Here is a 25,021-nt window from a genome sequence, read left to right as displayed (position 1 = left end):
CCTCTTAGAAATTGACAACTTCTAGTACATTTCTATCATTAAGGCACTTAGGAGACACTTTTAAGTAACTGCTGCAGACAGATCCTCACTCAGTCCTAAGGATCACTCTTTTTGAAAGACTCCGTACAGTTAGCTGCGTGTTTCATTAAGATACTTAACAAAAATCACTCATCATTTTTAAACCTCCTTCATTCATTTCGTCTCCACACAAGCTTGGTAAATGCGATTTCAAGTTATTTTATGCCGTTTTTTGTGTTCATTTGAAAAATACTTTACAAAAGTTAAAGTTTTGGTTTTCTTAATTTCCTCTTTCTTCTCTCTCCTTGTAAAAAGAATCCCTCTAAAATTCCCAGACAAACTCAAGCAGCTCCCTTCCGTCGTGCAGTGCCCCCTCCTCATGCCCTGCTTTACTGCTGGGGGCTAAGGCTCTAGACATTGGTTACATTCCAGCAGTTTTAATCCGGTTTTTATTGTCAGACCTGAGTCGTTTACTCAGTGTTAGGTGGTGGGTTCCCCCCTCCTCCTTCCCCTCAGTAACCTGTTACTTTAAGTAATGCTTTTGGGTTGTGATGGCAATGATCTGACGGTGAGGGCGGGCGGGCGGCCGGCCGGAGGGGTTAGTGATTTAGTTACTGTGTTTGATTGGCTCTTTCTACCTCTCTCTCCAGGCTTTCCCTCTTTTCCTCCCTCCCTCCTTTGCACAGTGTTATGTCTGTCTCAGTGTCAGGCTTGAGGTGCAGGGCGCATGCTCTAGTATCTCAGCCCCAGCCGCTGCTGCTGGGGGCTCAGTTTAATAAGAGAGAGAGAGAGAGACAGACAGGGACGGGGGGGAAAGATAGAAAGAGAATGTCCGCCATCTACTCTCCTCTCCTGTGCGCACTCTCCATCACAGCTGCTTCTTCATGAATTAGAGCTAAGGGGGTAGGGTGGGGGACAAAAGTACATACCCCAGCAAACCCCAGGGCCCCCAGGCATGGCCAGTTCGGTAAGTACATACAATCCCCTGCTCTCCCCTCCCTTTCCTCTCCTCCTCCTCCTCCTCCACCCTGCGCTGCCCAGACACCGTTTAGTGCTTCCAATTAGAGAAAGGTTGGTGTGTTGGGGATTTTTTTTTTTAAGTGTGTGGCTTTTTCCTCTCGCCCGCTCTCCCTCCCACTCTCTTCTCTTTGCAATTGCATGAAGCACACACACATCTAGAGAGAGAGAGGGAGAGAGAGAGACGGTGGAGGCGAATAATAACCCAGCCATATTTCTGCAGCCGCAGCAGCCAGGGGAGCAGTGAGTACAGTACAGGGGACTCAGCGCAGGAGGCGCCGCTTAGGATGGTGCGTTCTCTCCGGCGTGGCTCTGACAGCCAGCGGCACCCCAGTAACTTTACCTTTATGCATGCATGTGTGTGTGCAGAACCAGCTGTTAGCGTGCGTCCCCCGCTCCCCTCGAACCCCTGGACTATAGCACTGGCAGCCGCTGGCATTTTTGTTTATGCATGGGGGGGGTTGTATTTTTCTTTTACCCCCCCTCCCCCCGCCGTTCCCCTTGCGCATCTTGCCTTATTTTTTTTTTTTTTAATTTGATGCCCATGCGATCTGGATTTAAATGCCTTGGAGTTTCGTCCCTTGCCACGGATATTCAATTTCAGGAGCAATCCACCTCCAAATGAGACTGCTTTTTATTATAAAGCATTATGGGGTGTCTCCCCACCCGTTTTCTTTGCCATGGAAATACTGCCCCTGCTCGTGTTCATGTGTGTCCATTGTATTTGTGTTGGGGTTCTGTCTTTCTTTGAGGCTGCATTCCGTTACAACCCGAGCCGATCGCTTCTTCGCCTTTCCTGTGGAGTGAATGCACGTTTAAGTGTCTGGGGTGGCTTCCCTTCCCCATCCCCTTGTGCTATAGCTATTTTCTTTGTTTATTTTGTTATTCGTACTGCCCTAAAGCTGAGTGTGATCCTTCGCCTTCCTGCTCATTGTTGCCTCTCTCTCTCTCTCTCTCGCCAGTGTGCTGTTCAGGTGAAACTGGAGCTGGGGCACCGAGCCCAGGTTAGGAAGAAACCCACCGTGGAGGGGTTTACCCACGACTGGATGGTGTTTGTTAGAGGACCCGAGCACAGTAACATTCAGCACTTTGTGGAGAAAGTCGTCTTTCACTTGCATGAAAGCTTCCCTAGGCCAAAAAGAGGTAGGGCTCGAATACAAAAGTGACTTGATAAATATGGATTTAATGTGTTTGCGTAAGGGGAGAGAGAAACACTCGCCTTTCAAGTCTTGCTTTACATGTATGCTCTGAGCGCTGGCAGGCGGCGACCGCTGCTGCAAAGAATTACAGCCGGGCTCCTGGCTTCTCAGAAATCGTTGCATGTAAAGGACCATCAGGTGTACTTTATTTATCTTTCCCGAAACGAGAACTCCTTAATCTCTCTGGCTGAGCTGAGAGTTAAGCAGCTGATGCATTTGTTGCGTGTTCAGGTGGGGAAACAAAAGCAGCATTTGTGCTCTCTCTCACAGTCAAGGGATTGGCATCTGGGCACTATTTTATCCATGTGATTTATTTCTGCCTTTCCCCCTTGTCTTGCAATGACTCTGAGTTGCTGCCGCAATCATCTTTAGTCTCTGCTGCCTGTGATTTTTGCATTGGGCAAAGCTTGCATGAGGTCTTGTGTTCGACAGCATCCTCCTGCCTTGTTTTATTTTTGAATGGTGTCAGAATCTCTTATACCCTACCCTGTAAATCGATAGTGTAGAGTGGTATATTTTGTGCTACATGTTGCATTCTGTTTCTAGATCTACATTTCTCTTTAGTGTAGTAAGTACATGGGCTGGAGGAAAGTATCTGTATGCCTTGCTGGTGAATTTTGATATTGATATGACTTCTTAGTATGGACTTCTGTTTTTACTGGTTATGCCACCTTTTGGGGTTTTGTTTTGTTATTGAGTCTGCATAATCATTAGCACCCATCTTTCTTATTTTTAAGTACTAATAGGACCTTTTTAAAAAGGGGGTGGTACTAAATTTTTGTTAGTGGAAGTTTAAAAATCTTTCTTCAGTTTTGATTCTTTTGCTCTCAAAGCTGCTGTCTGATTGTTTTAGTTGGATTAGTGGTGGTAACAGTACAAATAAGGTGCTTTGTTTGTGTGCAGGTTTATTTATCTAAGTAGACACAATGGTTATCTCCCATTTGATCTGTAATCTTTATTGGCATCTAGAACTCCTGCAGTTCCTTAGAACAACATCATAATAAATCTATTCTGCTTAGAGCTATGTGGGAATTATTGAACATACAGAGAGTGAATAAAGAGAGGAAGCAATCAGTGTCGAGTTTAGAGGTAGCAAAGCTCTTGTTTTAACATGTATACTTGTGTTAATGCTTTTCACTTATCAAACATCAAGTTATGAATTTCTTCTTTTTACACTGAGTTTGTAGGATTGGGAGTCAGTAGGAAATAGTATTTAGATTGCTATGATTTTCTTCCCAGGTGCAAACTAACAGTTCCCTTTCATCCATCATTCAATCTAATTTATATTCACATCCCTAAAACAGTCATGCAGTGTACTCTGTCAGGTCCTAACTATGGTATTGTACAAGACTGTGCATAATACAATTTTCAGTGATTTTCATACAGCTATGCTATACTGTCAGCAAAATAATTCCCTATAAGAATGTGGATTTTTCTCACAGTTTCACACCTTTTTTGCATTTATTACTGACTGATATGCACAAAAAGGCAATTTATTTAAAGAAATATTAATTTGCATGAGAAACTTGGTGAAGGAGTGAGAGCTGTCTAGGGAGTCTAAACAATTTAGGTAACTTTGTTATCCTGAAATCAATGGTAGAAAGTGCTTTTCATATCTTAGAGCTATATCTATGCCATAGTGGTGTTTTGTGAAACATTTTGCCTTTATTCCCATGCTAATGACTTTCTGTCCAGCCTGAGGGAACGTGACTCTGTAGCCCAGACCTATGGATTGTTGTTAGGTGTGGTATGGAGCTAGTTTAACTGTAATATATTTTTAGGACTTGGCAAGTGAAAGATGGATGGTTGTTTTGTTGAGTATCCTGGGCTGCAGAGTTACATTATACAGCTATTTAAATCATTGTTTTAAAGTGTTTGTTTTGGTTTTTTATTTGTATGTGTTTTTATGATGTGACAAGTGCTGGGAAAAGAGCCAGCATACAGAGCCCAGGAGAGGACATGTCATATTGTAATTACACATGACTCAGATTGTAAGAGACCATTCTGTTTATTGGGAACAGTTAGTTGTAATTTCAGTCTAATGCTGAACATCTCTCACTTCTGGGATTCGTTTTGACACATCAGAAATCTCCTAGTCATTTAATCTTCCCACTCTGACTTATAAGGTCTGAGTGTCAGGCTATTAAGGATACTTTAAGTTTGTACCCTACATTTACTCTGTTAAAAACCTTAGAAAAGAGTTTTGTTCTTATGTGTCCCTTGTGATTTACTGGATGGAAAAGTGTTATGTTAATTTTTGTAATCTATAAAGATGGCTAATTCTTTTGCAAAAAGTTGTTCTGACTTTTTGATCATCTACAGTAATAGTTTTATTTAACCACAGATGATCTTCACCATGATATCCAAAATATTTTATCATAATGCTTTTGCTTCCAATCAGATGTCAGGCACTTTCTGTATCACAGTCTTTAAAGTTGCAATCTTTTATTGATTATTTTGTGTGTTTAAAAAAAAAAAACAAAAACAAAAAAAAAAACCACTAGGCTTGGCAGAATCTTTTTCTTTGTGTAATTTTAATGGCTATAACTGATTGTTTATTTAAAAATTTTTTATGGATTTAAATTTTCACAGTGGTGCAGAATTTTGGGGGAGTCAGACAATATTTAATAACACTAGATGCTGAGATTCAAAAAGTTAAGGCTTTATGATCACTAAAACACATTGTCAACATTGCTTTACAAAATATCAACATAAATATCCTTAAATCAAACTACGTTTTAAAAAAAAAGATGGAAAAAATATTTCATCGATTTGTGTGTGTAATGAAATGATGTTTTTATTGATACTTCTGGATAAAACACCTAATTGTGCCAAGCCTAAAGATAATTTATCAAACAGAAACATGTGATAGTTTGTCAGACAAACAAAGTTCTGGGATTAGGAGTAGGGAAGTAGATGTACAGCATAAATCAAAGCAACATGTCATTACTTTGGCTTGTTGTTATAATGTTATTCCTTAGTTTTTAATAGATGATATTAGTATATTTGGTTCCATGGAATCATGCTGAAAATGGCTGCTTTAACAGGAATGATCATAGCTAGTAGCAAAAGTTAAACTTGTTAAGACTATTTGCAGAGCTGTCATATCATTTTGAAAATAATAATTGGACATGCTATGATAGGTTTCATTTAGTTTACAATGTGTTGCTACTGCTTGGTCACTTTTACTTATTGCAGTTTAAACTGGAGCATTAAAAAGGAATTTTGCAAAGAAAACTCTTTTCTGAAACTAGAAGGCACTCTACTGAAAATGACATGTTTACATGAACATTTTATAATAGGTAAACTATCAATGCTTTGGGGATACAGCTCTATTATTACATATTGCCTTTTGACACTTTGACTTCATTGGTGATATTATAACTAGTAAGGGTTGGGCAACTTACAAAAATGAAGGTGTGTTGAGGTTGTATGTACTTAACCTACATTCTTTGAATGGGAGCTGAATGTACAAATAGAGGGATGTGTGTACCCCAAAGTTCCACTGGTTTGTTTAATGTGAAGATCTAGCTATGAGCATAGTATAGTTCTTGGTTTGTGGGTTTTTTTTTGTTTTGTTTTAAACATTCAATGGGGTCACTCCAGTTTGCCTTATAAACCTTCTTTCTTTCATTCAGTTTCCCCCCTTTTAGCACAGACCTCCTTGATGTCCTTTCATGCGCTCTCTGCTGTTGGGGTGAGATTGGCTTTTCTGCAGTTGCTGCCATCTACCCCTCTCCACCTCAAAAGGCATGCCCTCACCATTTTAAATGAAATCTCTCCTTAAAGCCTAACTTGGCAGTAACTTTTATTCCTGTTATTGGCCTTATGATTGAAATAATTTATTTATTGTACGATGTATTATGCTGTCGCTTTCAATGACTTTCTCTCTATACTTCTTTCTGTTCAGTGGTCTGATGCGACCCCTTTACTCACAGGAGTAATCCCATTGAAAACAATGGAACTACTTGTGTCATTAAGGAGGGTAGACTCAAGTCCAGACTTTGTTTTGGGATACAGTTTGCACAAAAGAGGCTTTTAAAATAGTGGCATTTATTACTTCAATGTAATAATGCAAATAAATACAATTATTAGTTCTTGGATTATTTATACTTCAAGACACCAAAAGCCTGACTTTTTTAAAATAATTTGGAGCTACCATGTAACGTGCAGAACTTATTAATTACAAAACAGACAACTTCTTTCTTCAGCTACATGAGATGATGCTAGTTAATGTGGAGGCCCAATATTTAAAAGAATGTCAATGGAATTGAATCTTGTCACAGGCTAAATTTCCTGTTGCTGTATAAATACCAAGATTATCTACAAAGGACAAGGTGTTAATCCTCTGATCATATTAGGTAGCTTTATTTCTATTACACCAAATGATTTATGAAATGTTTAATTTTTTTTTCCTGTTGCATGTTGATTCACTAGCATAACTGTTGGTAATTTTTCTACTGTTGGCTTGCTGTACTTCTCTTGGGTAAGAGAAAAGATATACTGAGTGCTTCAGCTGAGTTTTATTAAAGTACAGTTTAAAATAATGTTTTAGTAGTAGCATGAATCTAATGGTCCCGTATGTTAGTGACAATTGGGTGGCACAGTGCCATTGTAACAGAAAATCCGTTACTTTTCTGGCAGTGAGCTTTTATCTTACAGCTAGGATTTTTTATTAACTAGTGGCGTGTTTTTGTTTTTGCCAGAGAGAAACTATACCAGCTGATTTTTTTTTTTCTCTTCCTTTTGGTAGATGGAGAGAGATTGTGTGGGTATGAGGCTTCTTGCACACTGGAATATTTCATGTTGTAAACGATAGCTAGCTGTTCACTTTGCTATGTATTGAAAGAATAAAGCAACATTACTTAAAATATATAAACATATTAATTATAGGAACATGATTGAAAGAGGTGGTATTCTACCTATAGGGCAGATCTGCTTAAAAGTGTGGTGAACTTAATGCCCATATTTGTGTTAACATGTGGGTAGTGTGGTACATTCTAAATAATCCATCTAGAACATTTGTTTTCCCAGCTTTGCTTGATTATGTCAAGGTATCAATTAGTTTTATGTAAAACTTTGTCTGATTGTATACTTTAACCACAGCATTATAAAATATACTTAATTAACATAAGTTCTTGAACAAAGAAAGGGTTCCATTGTAATGAAAGCTTTCCTTCCATTTTATGCCATGTTTTTTCCTGTTGTATTTCCCCAGCCCAGATAAGCAGCTGTTTAAATGAACAGTCACCTTAAGAGACTCACTGTGACTGATCACAAGGGTGTTTTATGTTCTGATTGTGTTTCTTCCTTACAGGACTAAATTCTACAGTCTTTATTTCATACTTGGGTAAAACTCCCATTGATTTCAAAGGGAGCTCTGCCTCAGTAAAGACTATAGTATTTGATCCCTAGTGAAGTAAGGATCTTTCAGAATTGGAAATGTGGGACTAAAGACTAATCTTTGAGATGTGGGGCATGCTGGGTATTGATTATGGAACTGGCTGTTGTGCATGTCTGCACAAACATAGTAGCTGACTTCAATTCTAACAAGTCATGGTATGTGGTGACACATGCTGCACAACTGAAATCCAGTCTGGCCCTAAAACTTCAGTGTTCAATAATGTGGCTGTAGATTTTCTGTCCCAAATTACATTGGAGCTGTCCCTCAATTCATATGTGAGCTAAACAAGAAACCCCTGGAGGTGGTATATTTTTGGGTAAGTCTAAATGTCCAGTTGATCATCATACTTTTAAAAAAAAAAAAAATCTAACTCTCTCTTACCTGTGTTACTAGTGCTACTTTGGATGAGTAAAACAGACTTTTTTTTTTTAAATATTAGTTGTCATTGTTCATGCTGCTTGCTCTTTGCAATTCATCTAGTATTCATAAAGGAAATAAATTGGTTTAGTGTAACTTCTCTTGCTCTTGGATTCCTTTTCTCACAAAATTGCATTGGTTTAACTAAATCCATTTCTAAATTTATATGATCAGATCAGTGCAATTTCAATGTGTAGACCACACTTTATATGCTGTCTCAAGCAATATTTATGTTGCAGTCAGTTAAAAGGAAAGTTTTTAAAATGACAATGTAACCAGTTTTGTTTTAATTTAATGTTTCATCAAAGCACATCTAATATTATATTTTGTAACACTCTTTAATGACCTAGGTGTGGGCCTTTAAAAATGCTTGACAGTATTCCCTTAACTGCTGTATTCTAAAACATTCACCATAAATATGTATAAAATAGAAAAACCATCAATAAAGTAACTTAGTGGAGTAAACACAATGCTGTTGAAAATACAGACATTTTTTCTTTTTACTAGCTCTGTGTGTGTGTGTGTGTGTGTGTGTAAAGTGGCTCATGTAACTTATGCTATGAACTATTTGGATCTCTTTCCCCCTCAAACTTACTACATGGTCCGGTTACCTGCATGTATTGGCTCCAACACAGAGTAAGACTGTACTAGAGAGCTTGGCTGCTGTGTGACATGTTCTCTCCAGAAATGTTAAAACTTGCAAGTTAGGGGTATGGTGTAAATCCAATCTCTTATTTTTGTTTTTACCTTCTGGGGATTAAAAAAATCTGAGGCCTGCTCCTCCTCCTTTTAAAATTTAGTGGCAGAACGCCTGTTGACATAAAGGAGCAAGCTCTTAGTGATGAGAGAGGAAAAAAAATTGGGACCTAGGAAACCTTATTTGCTGTACTAGTATCTGGAGTCTGGCTTCTATTTTACCTTGTGTATTACCTGCTCTAATACAAATAGAGAACTGACCACTAGTTTCTTCAGTATGTAGCAGGACGACTTCTACTTGGACCAGTAAATTGTGGCTGCATCTTTTCGCTTTATAACTGAACTGAACCCATCAATACGTTGGAGGTTTTTGTAATTTTTGAAGGGGAGATTTTTCTGCCTTGTTCTTCTTCTAAAATGTGATGCTGGTAAAATGAGACTTGTGGCCCTCAGAGCAAATATTATCCTTTTATCAGCAGAATAGATACAGCATCAGCGGTAGAATTGGCCACCAATGGATTTCAACTATAGTCCAAAAGGACTAGCTCTAGTGTCAAGAGGGCAATTCAGTTTGTGTCATCCAGAATATCTTGAGGTTAAAAATCATTAACGCACTTCCACTTTTCTGACATAGCATAACATTGAGAGTACAAAATTGTCTTCTAATGCCATCTAACGTACCGAAAGAGTGTATCATCATCTTTTGGAAACTATAGTGGAGTTTCATAGATTAATGCATTAAATTCACCATATTGAAACTTCATTTCTCATGCTTATAGTGAATTATAACTGCATCTTCTTCTTACATAGTATATATAAATCCACATCAGACAACCATTTTTTTTAAGAGCCATTTTCAAGTTTTTGGCATTGCCACTTCAGGCTAAGTTTTCATATTCCCCAGCAATGTCCAAGTTTTACTTAAATACACAGTCCATTAAGCTTTTAACTGCAGGATTGAACAGTGTATTTCTGTGCTGTTGGTACAAATTGAAATGGAACATCAACCGATAAACTATACCTGATCAGAATGTAGTTTTCTATGCATCTGGTAACATCGAAGTTTCCATCTGGCAGAAATAACTGGCGCCTTTGACAGCGACAAACTGGCTCTATGACAACAGATTTACGTTGAAGGTACATTAACTGTGGAACTTGAACTGAAATAAAGAAACTTAAATACAGGACTGAAATGTGCTCCTTGTTCTTAGATTTTTCTTAATGTCTCAGTTATTAGTTTTGTCTGCAGTACCTCAGTGCAAGTCATATTAAAGATTAAGTTCTGGTAGTAGTGCTGTGGAGTGTGGCTTGTGTGAGGTTTTTGGCATGATTTCCTAGTGCTATGTTTTTTTTTTTCTTCCACATAGAATGTTCCATTGAGATTAGATGTTTATTCAAAGAGATTGGACACCAGGATATGGCATATTTCTGCTACGCAGTTAATCTGATCCCAGTCAAAATTGCTGGTGATAAATCCCAATTCAATCTAGATACTCAACTGACATTTCTCAAATTGGCTGAAGATAAAAGAATGTATCATAGGGAAGTTTTGGGGAGATCTTGCTATGTCATTAGCTTATCCATTTCATACCAACTCATCTCAGTGGAAATGTGTTATACCTGCTGAGTAGCATTTCAGTGTGAATATAATATTTCCAGTCTTAAAAATCTTGTAATTTTTGGAAAAGCTGGTTGGGCTTATAGTAGCTATGTAAATGTTCTGGTGATAACAGGAAGGAAAATAAAACCAACTTGAGATAGTATGATACATAAGACAATGGGCATACTGCACCTCATTTGCTTTAAAGGGGTACAAAATACTTAGGTTCATCACATGTGAATCTGACTTCTTTAGGCTTATGAAAACAATTTATCAGAATTCTAACAATCCTTTGAGTGAAATTCTTTAGTGTTCATGCAGATGGATTGATTATATGATTATAATCTCTCTTCTTCCCCCCCCCCCCCCCCCCCCCGGAAAAAATACTAGATGCAAAAGAAATCTGAGTGCACAAGTTGACTAATGCAGGATATAACTAGGTAGCCTGCACTAGGAATAATGTATTATGTGGCTGTTTTAGTTTCTTTTCTTTTCTCTGCATCAGTTCATTTCAGTCTTTAAATATTGGTGAGTGATAGTATTACTTGGGACTTGGGTAATCAGTTCATTGGCACAATGATGTGCAATAAGATTTTATTTTCAGGTGCTGGAGCACTGTTGGAATAAACAGTGCACTGTCTCTTAGTGGAATTAATGGGCAAAGTCTGATAGAAGTTAAACTTGTACCTCCTAACAAGAAAGAAATAACACGTCTTGAGGATGTCTGGGCGGATGGAGAAAACGCATGTATTTTGGATTCATGCTCTGCATACAAGTATTAGTGAGATGCTAAGTTTTGACTACACGCATTTTATAAGTAATTTAAAGAAGTTAGTTGAATGTTTACATGTTCCAGTAGATACGGTGTATTTGTTTAGTTTCTGTTCAATCATTTTTTTTTCTAATAATTCAGCGGTATGTAAACCACAGAGAAATGAAAATATAATGTATATACGTGTTTTTTTTTTTTTTTTTAAGTCTTGGCATTTTACATGCTGACTGCATTGGAAAAAAGTGTGCTTCTGGTTTGTAAAACATCAATTGGGTTCCTTGTTTAATGTATTGTAAAACCATTTCCTAATGTATTGATGTTGAAACTGAGGCTGTGTTTTGCTGTACTATGCATTGTGACTAAAGAATGGAAAAGGAGGAGTATGGAAATGTGGTTTATATGATTACTCCTAGCTGTATGTGGCCATCTATTTGACAATAAGTTTTGTCATATTTCAGTCACATAGTCCTGTATGTGTCATAAAGGTTTGAGGATATAGTACACTAATTTCAAAAGGCATGCAGGCTTCAGAGTATTGAAAATTCTGAGTGTTGATTGATTTGACGTAAAAGTGTCTTTGGTACCTTGCCAAAAAATCATTTACCCTCATTTGGTGATAGGCAAGGGGATTCTGTTTACTACTAATTAGAAATTGCAGTAATGTTTGTAGTATGATGTCATTCCCCCATATACTGTTAATGCTTAACTATTTCCGCTACTTGCCAACAAATAACTGCATCTTACTATTGATCTTAAATGGAACTCCCACTGATTCCACCAAGGAGTTAAGATATGTTTCTTCAAATTTCCTAGTGAAATCTGCGTGGTTGGTGGAAGTGTTCGGTTTTAAAATCAATAGCATGCTGTGGTCCTAAATATCTTTTAACTTCCACAATTTCAGGTAAGTGATTGACTTGTATCTAATGAAAACTATTCTGTGCCATTGAAGCATATGAATAGACTTATTTTTCTTACTCTCTAATTTTATACAAGCAAGCATAACTTTAGACAGTGTGAATTTTTATATAGCCTCACACTTCTATAAGGATAGAACAGTGAGACAAGCGTGTTGATTTTTCAAATTATTATGAGAGTAGAGACACCAGGGAGAAAACACCAGCTTTGTTACATGCAAGAAGTGCAAAACTGAACAAAAAACATCTTTGTTGCTTGGTAGTGGATAGATATTGGCATACATTGTTAAGATACTGAACAGCTTGTATTAAGCCTAAATGCACTGTTTTGAATCTGCTAATACAAGGGCTGGCACAAAAATCTCAGTTCAGTCAGTGAGTTAGTTATCCATTATGCTCTTATTTTGAGCAGAAGTTGTAGGAGCATAGTGTATCTCTGTGAAACAAGGGCTGAAATACAAGGTGATCTGGATTTGTAGACTTGTAAAGGAAATCCAAATCTTCGTTATATGCTTATGGGGAGACGTTATTTTAGCTCTCGTATGCTAACTCAGGAGGGCAAATGATCCAAAAAGAATCATCTTGAAGTTGGTTAGGAAGAAAAACTACTTGACTCTGTGGGCTGGAGGCCAGCAAATATGGTATTTTCATTGAGTGCATGGGAAACAAGGCAAGCTTAGAATTTAAAGAAAGTGTTCACTACTCCAGAAAAGAGAGGCCTCCTTTAAGCGCTCGTCCTCCAGAGAGATCTGTTTCAGGAATTTTTGAAGTAATTTATTTTTAAAAACATGCCGGTGACTTGTTTGAAGTCATTTTGAGATTAATTATTGGACTTGGCTTTTAAAGGTATCTTCAAATGTTTTATCCCAGTTTGGTTCAAATTTAAAAATAGATGTTGTACCAAAGCATTTGGTAAGGCCCTTTACAGAATGCTTTCACTGTAAATGAAGCAATAACATGTTGTACACAAAACCCATGTCAGTTCGGTCATACTTGTTGTACTTTACTTTATGGAAAACAAATACATTTAAAAAACTCATACATAATCTTTGCTGTGCACCCCACTTCACGCTTAGGGCATTGTTAATTTCAGTGCGTGACTTTGTTTGGCCTGTACTAATACCTTCTTTCAGGATGTACAGCAGTGACTCATATTAACAATGTTGGTAATGGGCAATATGTAATTGTACAAAAGAGAGAGTATTCTACGTTGAAGCAAATATAGAGACATTAGAGAGCTTCTATCGGATCAGTTGCATCCAAATTCAGGTCTCTAAAACCGGACTTTTCTGAATTATTTCTAAAATGTTTTCCTTAAACCACTTTATACACACATGTTATTTTTAAAGGTCTAATGTGGTCCTCCAGTATTGGCAAGTCTGCTTGTATGAGAACCAGAAAGTGAAAGGTATTAGAAACTGATTATAACTAAGTGGAAACTAACAAGTCTTGTTTTCATTATCCAAGCTGAACCTGATACAAGATAAACAGTGAAGTGCAAACTAGACTTCAAAATTCTTTCAGCTTAAGAGAAATGTTACTAGTAGCACAGGTAAGAGAGTCTAACATTTTTCATAGTTCTCTTTCCCCCCCCCCCAATTATCTAATTGACAGTCTCCCTTCGCACACTCAAATTGGAGGCCTTCTCTGGTGTTGAGAATCTGCATGTGGGGTGGGTCCAGATGCCACTGTGTGCATTGTCTCCCTACTGATCCCATGGGGATTTTGTTTACAAGTTAGTACATCTTGAGGACTCCTTACCACCAATGAACACCACCTTGATTGGGGCTATAGGGCAGTAGCAGGTGAAAGAATTGTTGTCAGCATATGTCTTTTAGAACCATTCTCCGTAAAGGAGCTGTGGTGGAAGGGGGAGAAGCGGCTGCGGAGACATCAATCTTAAACAATTTCTGAGATCCTGGAAGCGAAGTCCTGCAAGGGCCTTGGTGGTTGCACTTTGCTTGAAAACTAAAAGCGTAGGCAAAGCTTAAAGCTGCATTCCTATCTTGAAGCTAGTTCAAGAAGTAATGCACTAGGTAATGCCCATGTTATTACTTCATAAAAAATTACAGATAGCCTTTGGTCATCTCAAAATAGCTAGTGATAGGAATTTGGAACAATTTACAGTTTGTCCAGTAATAGTGTTTCATTCCTGGAAGGCATGTGTGTATCTCTGAGTGATAACACTACTTGTCATTTATAAAGCAGAAGGACTTGTTTTCTTTCTTGGGTTTTAGTTATTTTTATTAAAGAAGCAATATTATTTTAAAGAGAGTTTCCAGCAAGTTTTTTTATTCCCTCTGCCCCCCAGTATAGTTTAAATTCAAAATATTGAAATGTCCTTTAATATGTTAAGGTTTACTACTCTACTATAATTAATGTTGCTGTTCCTAAAGCTGATAGACACCACTGTGTTTCCTATGTCATAAAATACCTGCAAGGTTAAAACTTGTTATAAGCATTTTTGGTAGCTGAAGTGTAAGCAAATCATTTTGGCAGGGTTAAGCTTATGCTTACTCTCTTTAACCATTCTTTTATTTCAATAAATGTGTGGAGTATCATACAGATTCCTTTTACATTTAGCAAGAGTTCAGGAGTGAGATTCCTGGGACCACTGAAGTCAATGGGAGTTCACCCCAGTTCTGCAAATTCAGAGTCTGATCCTACAAACACCTACTACTCTGACTACTCACAGTAGGAATTACTGTGCACCAAAGCATGTGTTACCAGGACTGGGATAATAGAGAATACGCTGAAAGGAATAACCCATTTTACATCCTCTTATTTAGCCCAAGTATAGTTCATTTAAAAAAAAAAATTCTGTTTACAGATTGAGGAATAAGGTTTCTTTTCATGTAGTTTTCCGTTTCAGTAGGGCCCTTACTCTAGTTTGGAAATATGCAAATAAAATATATTTTAAAATTTGTTCTCATAACTTTTGGGAATGATTCTGCGCTGCCATGCCAGTGCGAATCATGGAAGTCAATGGCATTACAACTAGCCCTTTTGCCCAACACATTTCCTTTTGTAGCTTATTTTAGCCTTCAGTATTTATTTAGCATTATTAATATTTTACACTTTTTAAAAGCTCATTACCTGTTTTCAATATTAAAGATACTGCCTACAACTACCTGTTGCATAGTAAAAATTGGTATGAATAAAAATGCTCGTATGCAATAAAAGAATACAATCCAATACTCTTAATGCCTTTGATAGTCTTGTGTAAATTCACTAAACAGACCTGTCAGTTACTCCAGATCAAATCAGGTAATCCAGATAAAGTAATACTGAACTCTAGGCACCCAAATTTGAAAGTGTTGACTAGTCTTTTAAGAATGTAAATTGGATTTCTATAAAAGGGGGGAAATCCACCCACAGTATAGAATAGCAGGGCTCTTAGAGCATTCTGTGTTGATGCAAACAAAAAGTTGCAGTGGTAGTGAATTGTGATCTGGCTTCACTTTTGTGTTAGCTTTCTGTAGCTGTGATGTATAAATGGCAATGCTTTAGGAAACTTAAAAAGCTTGCATTAACATTTTATACAGTGATCATTACATTTTATTTTGTATTACAAACTTTTTTTTTTTTGGTGAATGTCTGGTCATTGCATACTGGGAAAAAAAATTGGTTTTCACATATGGGACTCTTCTGTGGACAAAGTAAATGATGCTGGAGACCATACGTGAGAATAAAAGTTAATACTTGACAAAAATTAGCTTGTTAAATAGACTGGCTATGGAATCATTTTGTTCTTGTTATTCATTCTGTTGGCTAGCAATTAAATAGAAACTATCTGGTTTCTGTGGAACAGTACTGCATTAGATCATTTCCTTGAGTTTTTGGTATTTTAGTTAAAGGCAAAGTTAAACTGCTACTGTAGATTCCGCTAGTTTATAACAAAAGAAAGATTTTAACTTGACTATTCAGTTTTTCAGAGAGAGTGGCTTGGATAGATGTTGCTTTTCATGTTAATGCTTGAACTGAAAGTCTGCAGGAATTATAATACCATAATCTATATGTGGATATGAACTTGGAATGCAGAAGTACAGAATTGTTTGTGTAGTTTTTCAGATTACTCATTTCAAATTATATCAGAACTTGTGCTTTTTTTTTTTTAATAAAAATCTTAACTCTGGGAACTTGTCTATTTGCATGTCTAGACAAATAGTTATTTTAAGTCTTGTTTTAGTTGCTTCCTTTACGGCCTGTCTTGCCATTGAGATACAACACTAATTTCTTGATACAAATCTAAATTAGTCTTTGTTCCTTGAACTTAATCTTTCCCTGTGTGTGTGCCCACAATACACCATTAAAATCTTAAAATCAAACATATATATATATATAAAAATAAACATAGCTATTTTAGTACTATATTGTTTTCATGCCTATTGTAGTAAGTTTAGAAAAACAAGACTTTTTTTAATTTTTTTGGCTTGAACAAGATGTGATTTTGGAATCTCCTGCTGTGATTAGATCAGTGTGTTTGCCTCAAGGCTTCAGTCATTTAATCTAAACTCAGACTCTACTGAAAATTTTTGGCATATTCTGTTTGAATTTATAAATGAAGACTGGCATCTGTATCCCTGCATGAAAAACAGTGCAGCAAATTAGTGGCATTTAAGACAATCATATAATCCGGCACTGAAAAGTTTTTCAGTGGCTTGTTTTCTTTCAGACAACAACAATTGTTCATTTTCTTAACTTTTTTTATTAATCTAAAATAACTGGTCTCTAAATTTCAAGGATACGCCAGTCCCACTCATAAAACTACTATGAGAGCACAAAGATTTATTGCAAATTAAGGGCACAATGAGTACTAAAAAAACTTTCCAGCTCTAGGCAGCTGTACAATCATTACAGTTTTTGCAACTCTTTTTTTGCCAAACTAAGTCAAGAATAGTAGGCTCCAGATAAAGTATGTAAAAGCCTAGCTAATCCTTAGATGAGTTACTTCAAAAGTTCAACAAGGGAATAAAATCAGTAAAAAGAATGGATTAAATGTTACTGTTTCCATTTTTGTCTTACATTTACAAAACCTTAAAATGAATCTCCAGGTTTTGCCCATTTTTAAAAAGAAAATTAAGGATTCTGCTATGGGGGCATTAATCTTAAGAAGTTTGCATTAGCTTTATTTGGGAGCTGTATTATCAGTTCAGGGTGCATGTGTGTTCGGGGGGCGGGAATTGTTCACCCAAGAAACAGAAATTGTGGAGAAGTATTTGAACTGGTAGTTTGGGTTAAATAGAATATTAACAATGTGAATACACAACAACTGTTTAATTAGATGATAAATTGATAGCACATGTCCAACTTTTTATCTAGTGGAGGGGGTAATTTGTCAAAAGTTTGGGGTAGGAAAAGGGACAGAACCCGAGTTTTTTTTTGTGTGTGTGAGTTTTGGTTTATTTCTGTTTGAATGTGTAGGAATTAGAACGTTTTATCTTCCCTGTTTGTTTGTCTGAAGTTTTTTAGCAGTGCCCCAAGGCAAGTACTGGAGGATGGCTTTGAAGCCCTGCAGGCAAGCTGGGATATCAAAGGGCTACAGGAATTCAGCATTAATTGTTTTATGGCTTGCCAGAAATCAGACCTATTTGTATAGGTAGCACACAAAATAGCTGTGATTTGACAATTTGGTGCCATTTATATCCACCATAAAAAGAGAAAAGGAAAAAGTTAAAGGGGCATTTTGGAAACAGGAACTAAGCTGTAAATGCAAATTGCTTCACCGTTTTCTCAAAGGAACAAAAAGGAAGCAGGGTTTAGGATTTTTTTTTTTTATTGAAGCTAAATTAACAAGTATCCTGTCTGCTCTAGGAATATTTAATACTGTACTGACACTGTGAAATTGCACAGGAATTGTTGTTCCTTTTAGAACAAACTTATCAGAGCCCCAAAATATACTAAAAACTAAAATTATCTGTATTGAATGTCAGAATGGGAAATACCTGTTGCTATGTTGGTTTATGGGGTAGCATGATCTGAATGCTGTCACTTCTAGTGACTTTTGAACCGGAATTCTACATTTGCCATAGAGTTTCAGCAAGATGCCTTTCAGGTGATTGCAAAAGGTTCAATAATTATTGTGGGTTATTGTTCACTTTTTGTATTTATGACTTGTAATTAGAATTTCAAATTTGCACAGGTATGGAATATTTTTGCAATTATTCAGGTAAGGGCCTCATACTAGCCATCTTGAAAATGCATTGGTTCCCCACAATGTGGTTTGTGGGTGTTGTGTGGCACTTGAGTGCTCTACTAAGCCCATGGTGACCATAACTCATTTGAATTTGCCATGCTTTTCAGCTAGCTGTGCTGGATATTCTGAACATGAAAAATTTGTTGTGTGGTCATGCTAGGGCCCGGAATGAAGTAAGGGAGAAGTGCATTCACTGGGATGCTGGATCAGATGCTTACGGCAATGGCAGCAATGCTGTTGGAGCACATTCTCTTCATCCAAAAACAGTTCCAGAGAAAGAATTGAAATAGCAGGGGTATGAGTAGCAGAATGGGTTGTGTTTTTAAAAGGCGATGGGGGTGGGGGAGAATGGAACAATTGCAGGTGTGGAAAACTGCAACTGTCAGCAGAGATATTGACCATCTTAAATCCAGAATGGAAAGCTTTCATTTATTTGCATCACACTAGCACCCAGATGCACAAAATCAGGACCTCACTGTGCTAAATGGTGTACATACTATACATCTAGTAATAATCCCTGCTCCAAAGACAAAATAGACTGGACAGAGGATAGGCAACAGGATGTGTTATGCCCTTTTACAGATGGAGATCTGAGACAGAGAAATGCTCAAGATCCCATAACAAGTCTGGGGAAGAGCCAGGAACTGAACCCAGATCTCCTGATTGCTAAACCAGTGCCTTAACCATAAGATCATCCTTCCTTTCCACTCCAACATTTTCCCCCTTAAAGGTTTTTCCTGTAGATTAGACAATTTTGACTTGTATTCCCTCAGGTCTCTCTGTTTCTTAAAGTACTGATATCTGCTGAATGCTAATATCTCGCTAACCATCTAATGGATGTCATTGAGATCCGTCTGAGCTCTAAGCCTTTTTCAAAGGTGTCTAATGGAGTTGAGAATCCAGCTCCTATTGACTTTCGGTAGGAGTTGAGCACCCAATTCCTGATATGTGTCTTTCAAAGGCTCTGCTTAAACCACAACTAAATATCAGATCCAAACAGTCAAAGAAACCTGTTTTGTTGTGGCTTCTATCTCTGGAGAGTCTAACATCTACAGTTTCATAATCTCTAAGTTCTGACAATTTACCTCACATAGAAATACAGTAGTCGGAGAGAACATATCACCTGCTTATCCCAAACTATTTGTTAATTTGGTTGTATTTTACATCACTGTTTCAGTACTTCATATTTGGAAGAATGTGAGTTCTTGGAGGTATGATACTAGAGTTCATAAAAAAACAGATCAGATGACTATGCTAGACCATTGGGGGCATACAAAGGGGGGGGGGGCTGTTTGTCTATCTATTATCAAAAATGGCTAAGGCCCCCTTACCAAGAGACTCTGGCTTTTAGCAAGCCACTTGTACAAGATTTGTCTTATTTATTAAAGAATCAAATCCTGGAACAACATGCACAACCCTAGCAAAGGGCTATACTCAAAAAATGCCCATGGATTGGAGGGGCAGGTCCCCAGTTGCAACCTAGCTACTGCCTAGTGTGGAACCACTCCATGGCTTTTACTGCTAACTACAGAAAAGAGTGTCAAACTTTGATCTACAACTTCCCTACATAAGGTCACATGTCTGTCACTCCCCTGTTCCAACCAGAGTCTCTCCTCCTCTTTCCCCACTGCATTTCTGCATAGAAAGCTACTGGGAAGCTTGCCTCTACAGAGGACCAAGATGGACTTTCCACGTGATAGCCCTCTGGTCCTTCTGCCCCCAATATAACAGAAACATGGCATTTCTCTTGCATCTCGGGTTCTACATACCTGTGAGCAAGTTCAAGATATAGTGTATGCTAACAAACGAAGACTAAATCCTTCAGCTTCCTTCACAAGATGTAGTTCTTAAGGATGCAGTCAGTGTTTCAGTTTTTATGTTTAGTCTTGTTTTAATAATACCTTAGGTCAAAATATAAATCTTTTACCTTACTAGTTACCTTGTTTATGCCATTTGTTAAAATGTTGTTGCAATATTGCTGTTAAAATGCCTCTATTTATTTCCTGTGTGAAATTCACAGCAAAATTAAAATTCCATTGCTTTTAAACATTTATAAAGGGAGTCTGCAAGGCACAAAAATAGATCCAGATTGTGGGTTTACACACCAAACCATGCACACAGTCAACTTTGTTAGAATAACAAGTACTGTGGTTTCTCTTATTTCACTAAAAACATTTTAAAATTAATTTTTGTAGAGGATAGAATGATTTTTGCAACAATAACCATCTCTTTAATTTTTGGGTCAGAAGACCCTGTAGAACAGGTTTGTAGCACTTTGACCAGGCAGCTTTACTGTTACTTCCAATGCATCTAGATGAGGATAATTAATTAATTACTTTGAGCTCTAGCGCTGTCCAGCTCTGGCAAGCTTCATGAATACTGGGTTCCCACACTCATTATGTACAGTTATTAGAAGACTCTATCACACATTCAGGATTTTAGTGGAGTTTCACACTGGCATTGCTGTTATCTACTATGGCCTGATTCTCTAACCTTTATTTGCCTCGAATAACTGTGACTCATACCACATTTTGACATACCTTCAGTGGGACTGCATTCTTGAATAAGTGCTATTGAACATGAGTAAGGGTTGCAGAATCTGGTCTCGTATTTGAGAGATTCAAAAACCTCCGTAATAACTGTAAAATTAAAAAATCAAAGGGATGTTTGAGCAAGCATTTGCATGGTATGCAATCAAAAATTTTCTACAGCTGCTTATTGAAATAGTGTGCATCTGTGATGAGGAAAGGGAAGTCATTTTAACATTTAACTTCTTGTTAATGAAATGTTATGCTTATCACTTGAAGCAAATAGCCATTAGCAAACATGATGTGTTGTCCTGTGTACAATGGGAACTGAGTATAATATTTTCTGATGCGCTGCATTTGATTTCCAGATAATGAGATAAATGTCTTTTCTCAAATTGGCTGCTGAACGTTCTCTTCGCTCCATAGACTGAAGAAGGTTGGCAACTGTTTCAGCTTCAGCTGCCTCACTTAATTTCTCTTCTGCATTGTACAAGTCATAGGACTATAAGTCTCTTTGACTGCCAGCTAGGCTACTAGAACAAGGCATGTGGCATCACTCCAGGAAACTTGATTGTCCAGCTAAATGATGGTTTAAAGGGAAACTGTTGAGGGTGGCTGGCCCAAACCTGACCTACTTTTTCATATATCTGTTTGTGATATCCATGTAATTCTGTGTTAGTTTTCTTCTTCCAAACAAAACCTATAATACTCCTTCATTTACTCCCTTTTTATGTAAGGGAGTTAAAAAAACAACCACCACTTTTCCTTCAGCCCAACACTTGCAATGGTTTGCAGTGTTGCTTGTAAGTAAGTACATGTTGGTAATGAGAACTTAACCCCATTTGAGCGCTTTTTTTTTATCTAAACAGAATAAAAACTATTTGAAAAATAGGCTGACGTCTTTCTTTGTGCTGTATTTGTTTAAAATTAGTAGTATTTCCACTGTCATAGACAAAGATCTCTTTTCTTTTACCACAGACATGGGCTGTTGTAGTGACATCATGAATCTTTTGACATGCTTCTGACACTGGTGAACAGTTAGTTCAGAGATTTCACTTGGCAGAATGGGACACTGATAGCTATGGTCACCATTTGCATCACTTTCTGAAGCTCTGCTGAGCGTATTGCAGTCTCTTGGTGACTAGGAAATCAAAAATACGTCTGCATTGACATTGGAATTTGTATAAGATAAGAGAGAACATGGTAGCACTAATTCTTTTTCTATACAGACTTAGCACATTCTTATATATTCATGTGGGCATTTAAGTAAAGGGGAACTCAACTCAATTCTTAGTTGAGCTGTAGTAGGTTTTTTGTTTTGTTAAATCTTTAAACACTTTCTTCAAAAGTCTGTCTCGAAGGTTAAACATAAGAGGCTAACACTGCCTCATGCCATTTCAGATGTTTTACTGCCAGAAGTACAGAGCGCCACTAGCTCTCTTTACAGAGGAATTAATTCAGACGAAGGCTAAATTGGCTGTTTGCTTTCCAATAAAAGTTCTCAACTTTGGAGTAGTTCTCATTTCATAAAATGAAATAAAAATATTTACATTTCTCTTTATTGCTAGTTTAGTTTAGCATGTGCTGCTTTTTGCTTCTTAACTTCTTCTATAATTCCATATTTGGTAGGATTTGAAATTAAGGAGAGGTCCATAACTACTACAAGACTTGAAAATTCCACTCACTCCTAAGTCCTTCCTGAGTAAGGAGAATGTCTTACACCAGCAAACTCTGCCAAATCTAAGCAATGGTTTAAAAACGCTTTTTTTTAAGCTAGTATGGTGGTGAGGAGAATCTCCAATATGTGAAGAGGGTATAAACAGATGCATTGCCATTTTCCTGAGTCTGCAGATAGATGATTCCAGTGTCTCTGCTGCTGCTTACAGAGTTGCCAGGCAGGAGCATAGTTAAATTTACAAGACTGACCAGTTTCACAGCTGTTTTTCAGAGCCCTTCTGGGAACCAGTGATGCTGTCCAGAAGCATGTCAGTCTCATGCTGCTGATGAACAAAACTATGAACAGCAGCTGAGGTAGGCATGGGAATTATTTACAGCAGAGAGAGATTAAACAGAAAGCTGGGGGGACGGATAGAGCAATGGAAACACTCCTTTCTGTCACAACAGCCTGAAGACTGGAGGAAAAAGAGCTGCCTCTCCATCTTCCCAGCAGCTGGGATGAGGGAACTTCGTATTTATCAGACTAAAAGATGGAGCCCTAGGAGGGGTCACAGGATAGCACCAGATATGAAATCCTAGCAGCTGGAAAGCTGAGCTGTTCACTGGGACATGGTTCCTGGACTTCACTAGTGGACATAAGAATGGTCATACTGGGTCAGACCAAAGGTCCATCCAGCCCAGTATCCTGTCTACTGACAGTAGCCAATGCTAGATGCCCCAGAGGGAGTGAACCTAACAGGTAATGATCAAGTGATCTCTCTCCTGCCATCCATCTCCACCCTCTGACAAACGGAGGCTAGGGACACCATTCCTTACCCATTCTGGCTAATAGCCATTAATGGACTTAACCTCCATGAATTTATCCAGTTCTCTTTTAAACCCTCTTATAGTCCTAGCCTTCACAACCTCCTCAGGCAAGGAGTTCCACAGGTTGACTGCGCTGTGTGAAGAACTTCCTTTTATTTGTTTTAAACCTGCTGCCCATTAAATGTGGAGGCCCTCCTGACGCTCCCATCTACCTCCATGCCAGGAGGGTTATCTCTTTGGCTAGTGGGCATCAAAACTACTTTTCAAGTTCTGGCTGTTGCTATAAGTACTCAGTTTAATATCTGGCATTGTGCCAGTGAAAAGTAAAACTGACTGGGTAAAAAAATGTTGTCCGTGCCAACTCATTTGACCAAAAGACTCAGCAATTGACTATCCTAGTATGCTTCTCAATCTACCAATTCAGAGACATTGGGTATGTCTACACAGGAAAGAAGAACCCGTGGCTGGCCCATGCCAGCCAATTTTGGCTCACAGGGTTCTGGCTGCAGGACCGTTTCACTGCTGTGTAGACTTCCAGGCTTAGGCTGGAGAGGCTGCAGCCTGGGCTCTAGAACCCTGCGCAGTGGGAGGATCCCAAAGTTTGGGCTCCAGCCCAGGCCCGGAAGTCTGCCCAGCAATGAAACAACCCCATAGCCTGAGCCCTCCTGGCCCGAGTCAGCTGGCATGGGCCAGCCATGGGTTTTTCTTTGCTGTGTACAGGTACCCATTGTGGCCTCTTCGACTCTAGGTAAACTGGGATGCATAATTCACTACTGGTGCAGCAACATGACTAGGTCCAATAGTAGAGGCTGTAGTGTAGACAGGGCCCAGGCGTTAATCCGCATTATATTGTTAATGCTACTTTGAGCAGCATGAGCCTGATTCTCAAATTCAGAACCAGAGTTTCCCTCTACCCAGATCTGACACTCAAAACATACACAAGAGCTAACCACAGACCAAACTCATGATGGGTCCCCCTTCCCCACCCAGTACAGCTATTGCCCTGAGAACCCAGATATTGTATAGCTGTTAGATCAGACACAACTAAATATTGTGCTAATGTGTTAATTCCTAAAACAGTACAAAGTGAAGGGGGTGGAGGATGCTGAGTCCTGCAAGTCGTTCCTCTCATCACTTCGTGCCCAACTTGGATTTTTCTTTGAATCTCTCCTTTCCCTAGCTGGCTTCAGGTATGATATCCCAGTGCTAGGTTAGTAGGTATATGAGCTTTTGATGAAGATGGATACTCCCTCCCCCCATCTATAAATTGGTCTAATTGATACTGTACATACTTCTCACCTTAGAATGATTCTTCATGCCCTTTTCCTATTTAATTATTTTTTCTCCCCTCCCATATCTGGAAACAGTCTCTAGGGAACTTTGGGTCATTTTTGCTACTTCCGCAAGATGGCAGGGAAGCGAGCAACAAATATACCAGAGCAGCTACTGTGTGATTTATGAGAGGGCATAATCCTGCAGTGTTGCCAGACTAATGACTAGACATGCATATGCTAAGGGCAAACCAATTTACAGACAAGGTATAATTGTCCTGTTTGTCACTATTGCAGCCCTAGTCAGTGAGGTGACGACATCTTGTTTCTGCTATGATCGTGGTCCACAAAGCCAATGCTTTTACCTGTCATTCAGTTTCTCATTGCCATATCTTAGCTTATAAATAAATGTGAGCTCTTTTTTTAAAGTGTCTGACCTCCCTTTATTTTTCATTATTACCTTTTTCCTTGTCTTTTGAAGATCATTAATTTGTTCTTTCATTGA

The 25,021-nt window shown here is 38.1% G+C and overlaps 1 protein-coding gene across 6 annotated transcripts in view; it reads left to right on the top strand.

Annotated features, from left to right (window-relative positions):
- Positions 1 to 706: 706 nt before the first annotated feature.
- Positions 707 to 25,021, top strand: part of MLLT3 (MLLT3 super elongation complex subunit) — a 235,518-nt gene continuing 211,203 nt past the window's right edge. For 2 of the 6 annotated variants that reach the window (XM_038403556.2, XM_038403559.2), the window contains exons 1-2: positions 1,133 to 1,325; positions 1,998 to 2,178. In XM_038403556.2, the coding sequence (XP_038259484.1) occupies positions 1,323 to 1,325; positions 1,998 to 2,178 (184 nt within the window). In that variant the 5' untranslated portion in view covers positions 1,133 to 1,322. Of the gene's footprint in view, positions 986 to 1,132; positions 1,326 to 1,680; positions 2,179 to 25,021 lie in introns of those variants that run through there. The other 4 variants (XM_038403557.2, XM_038403552.2, XM_038403551.2 and 1 more) reach the window with 4 other exon arrangements.

Source organism: Dermochelys coriacea, chromosome 5, assembly GCF_009764565.3.
Source record: "Dermochelys coriacea isolate rDerCor1 chromosome 5, rDerCor1.pri.v4, whole genome shotgun sequence".
Lineage (NCBI taxonomy): Eukaryota > Metazoa > Chordata > Testudines > Dermochelyidae > Dermochelys > Dermochelys coriacea.
The sequence above is the reverse complement of the archived record's forward strand: the minus strand, read 5'-3'. Positions and strand labels throughout refer to the sequence as shown.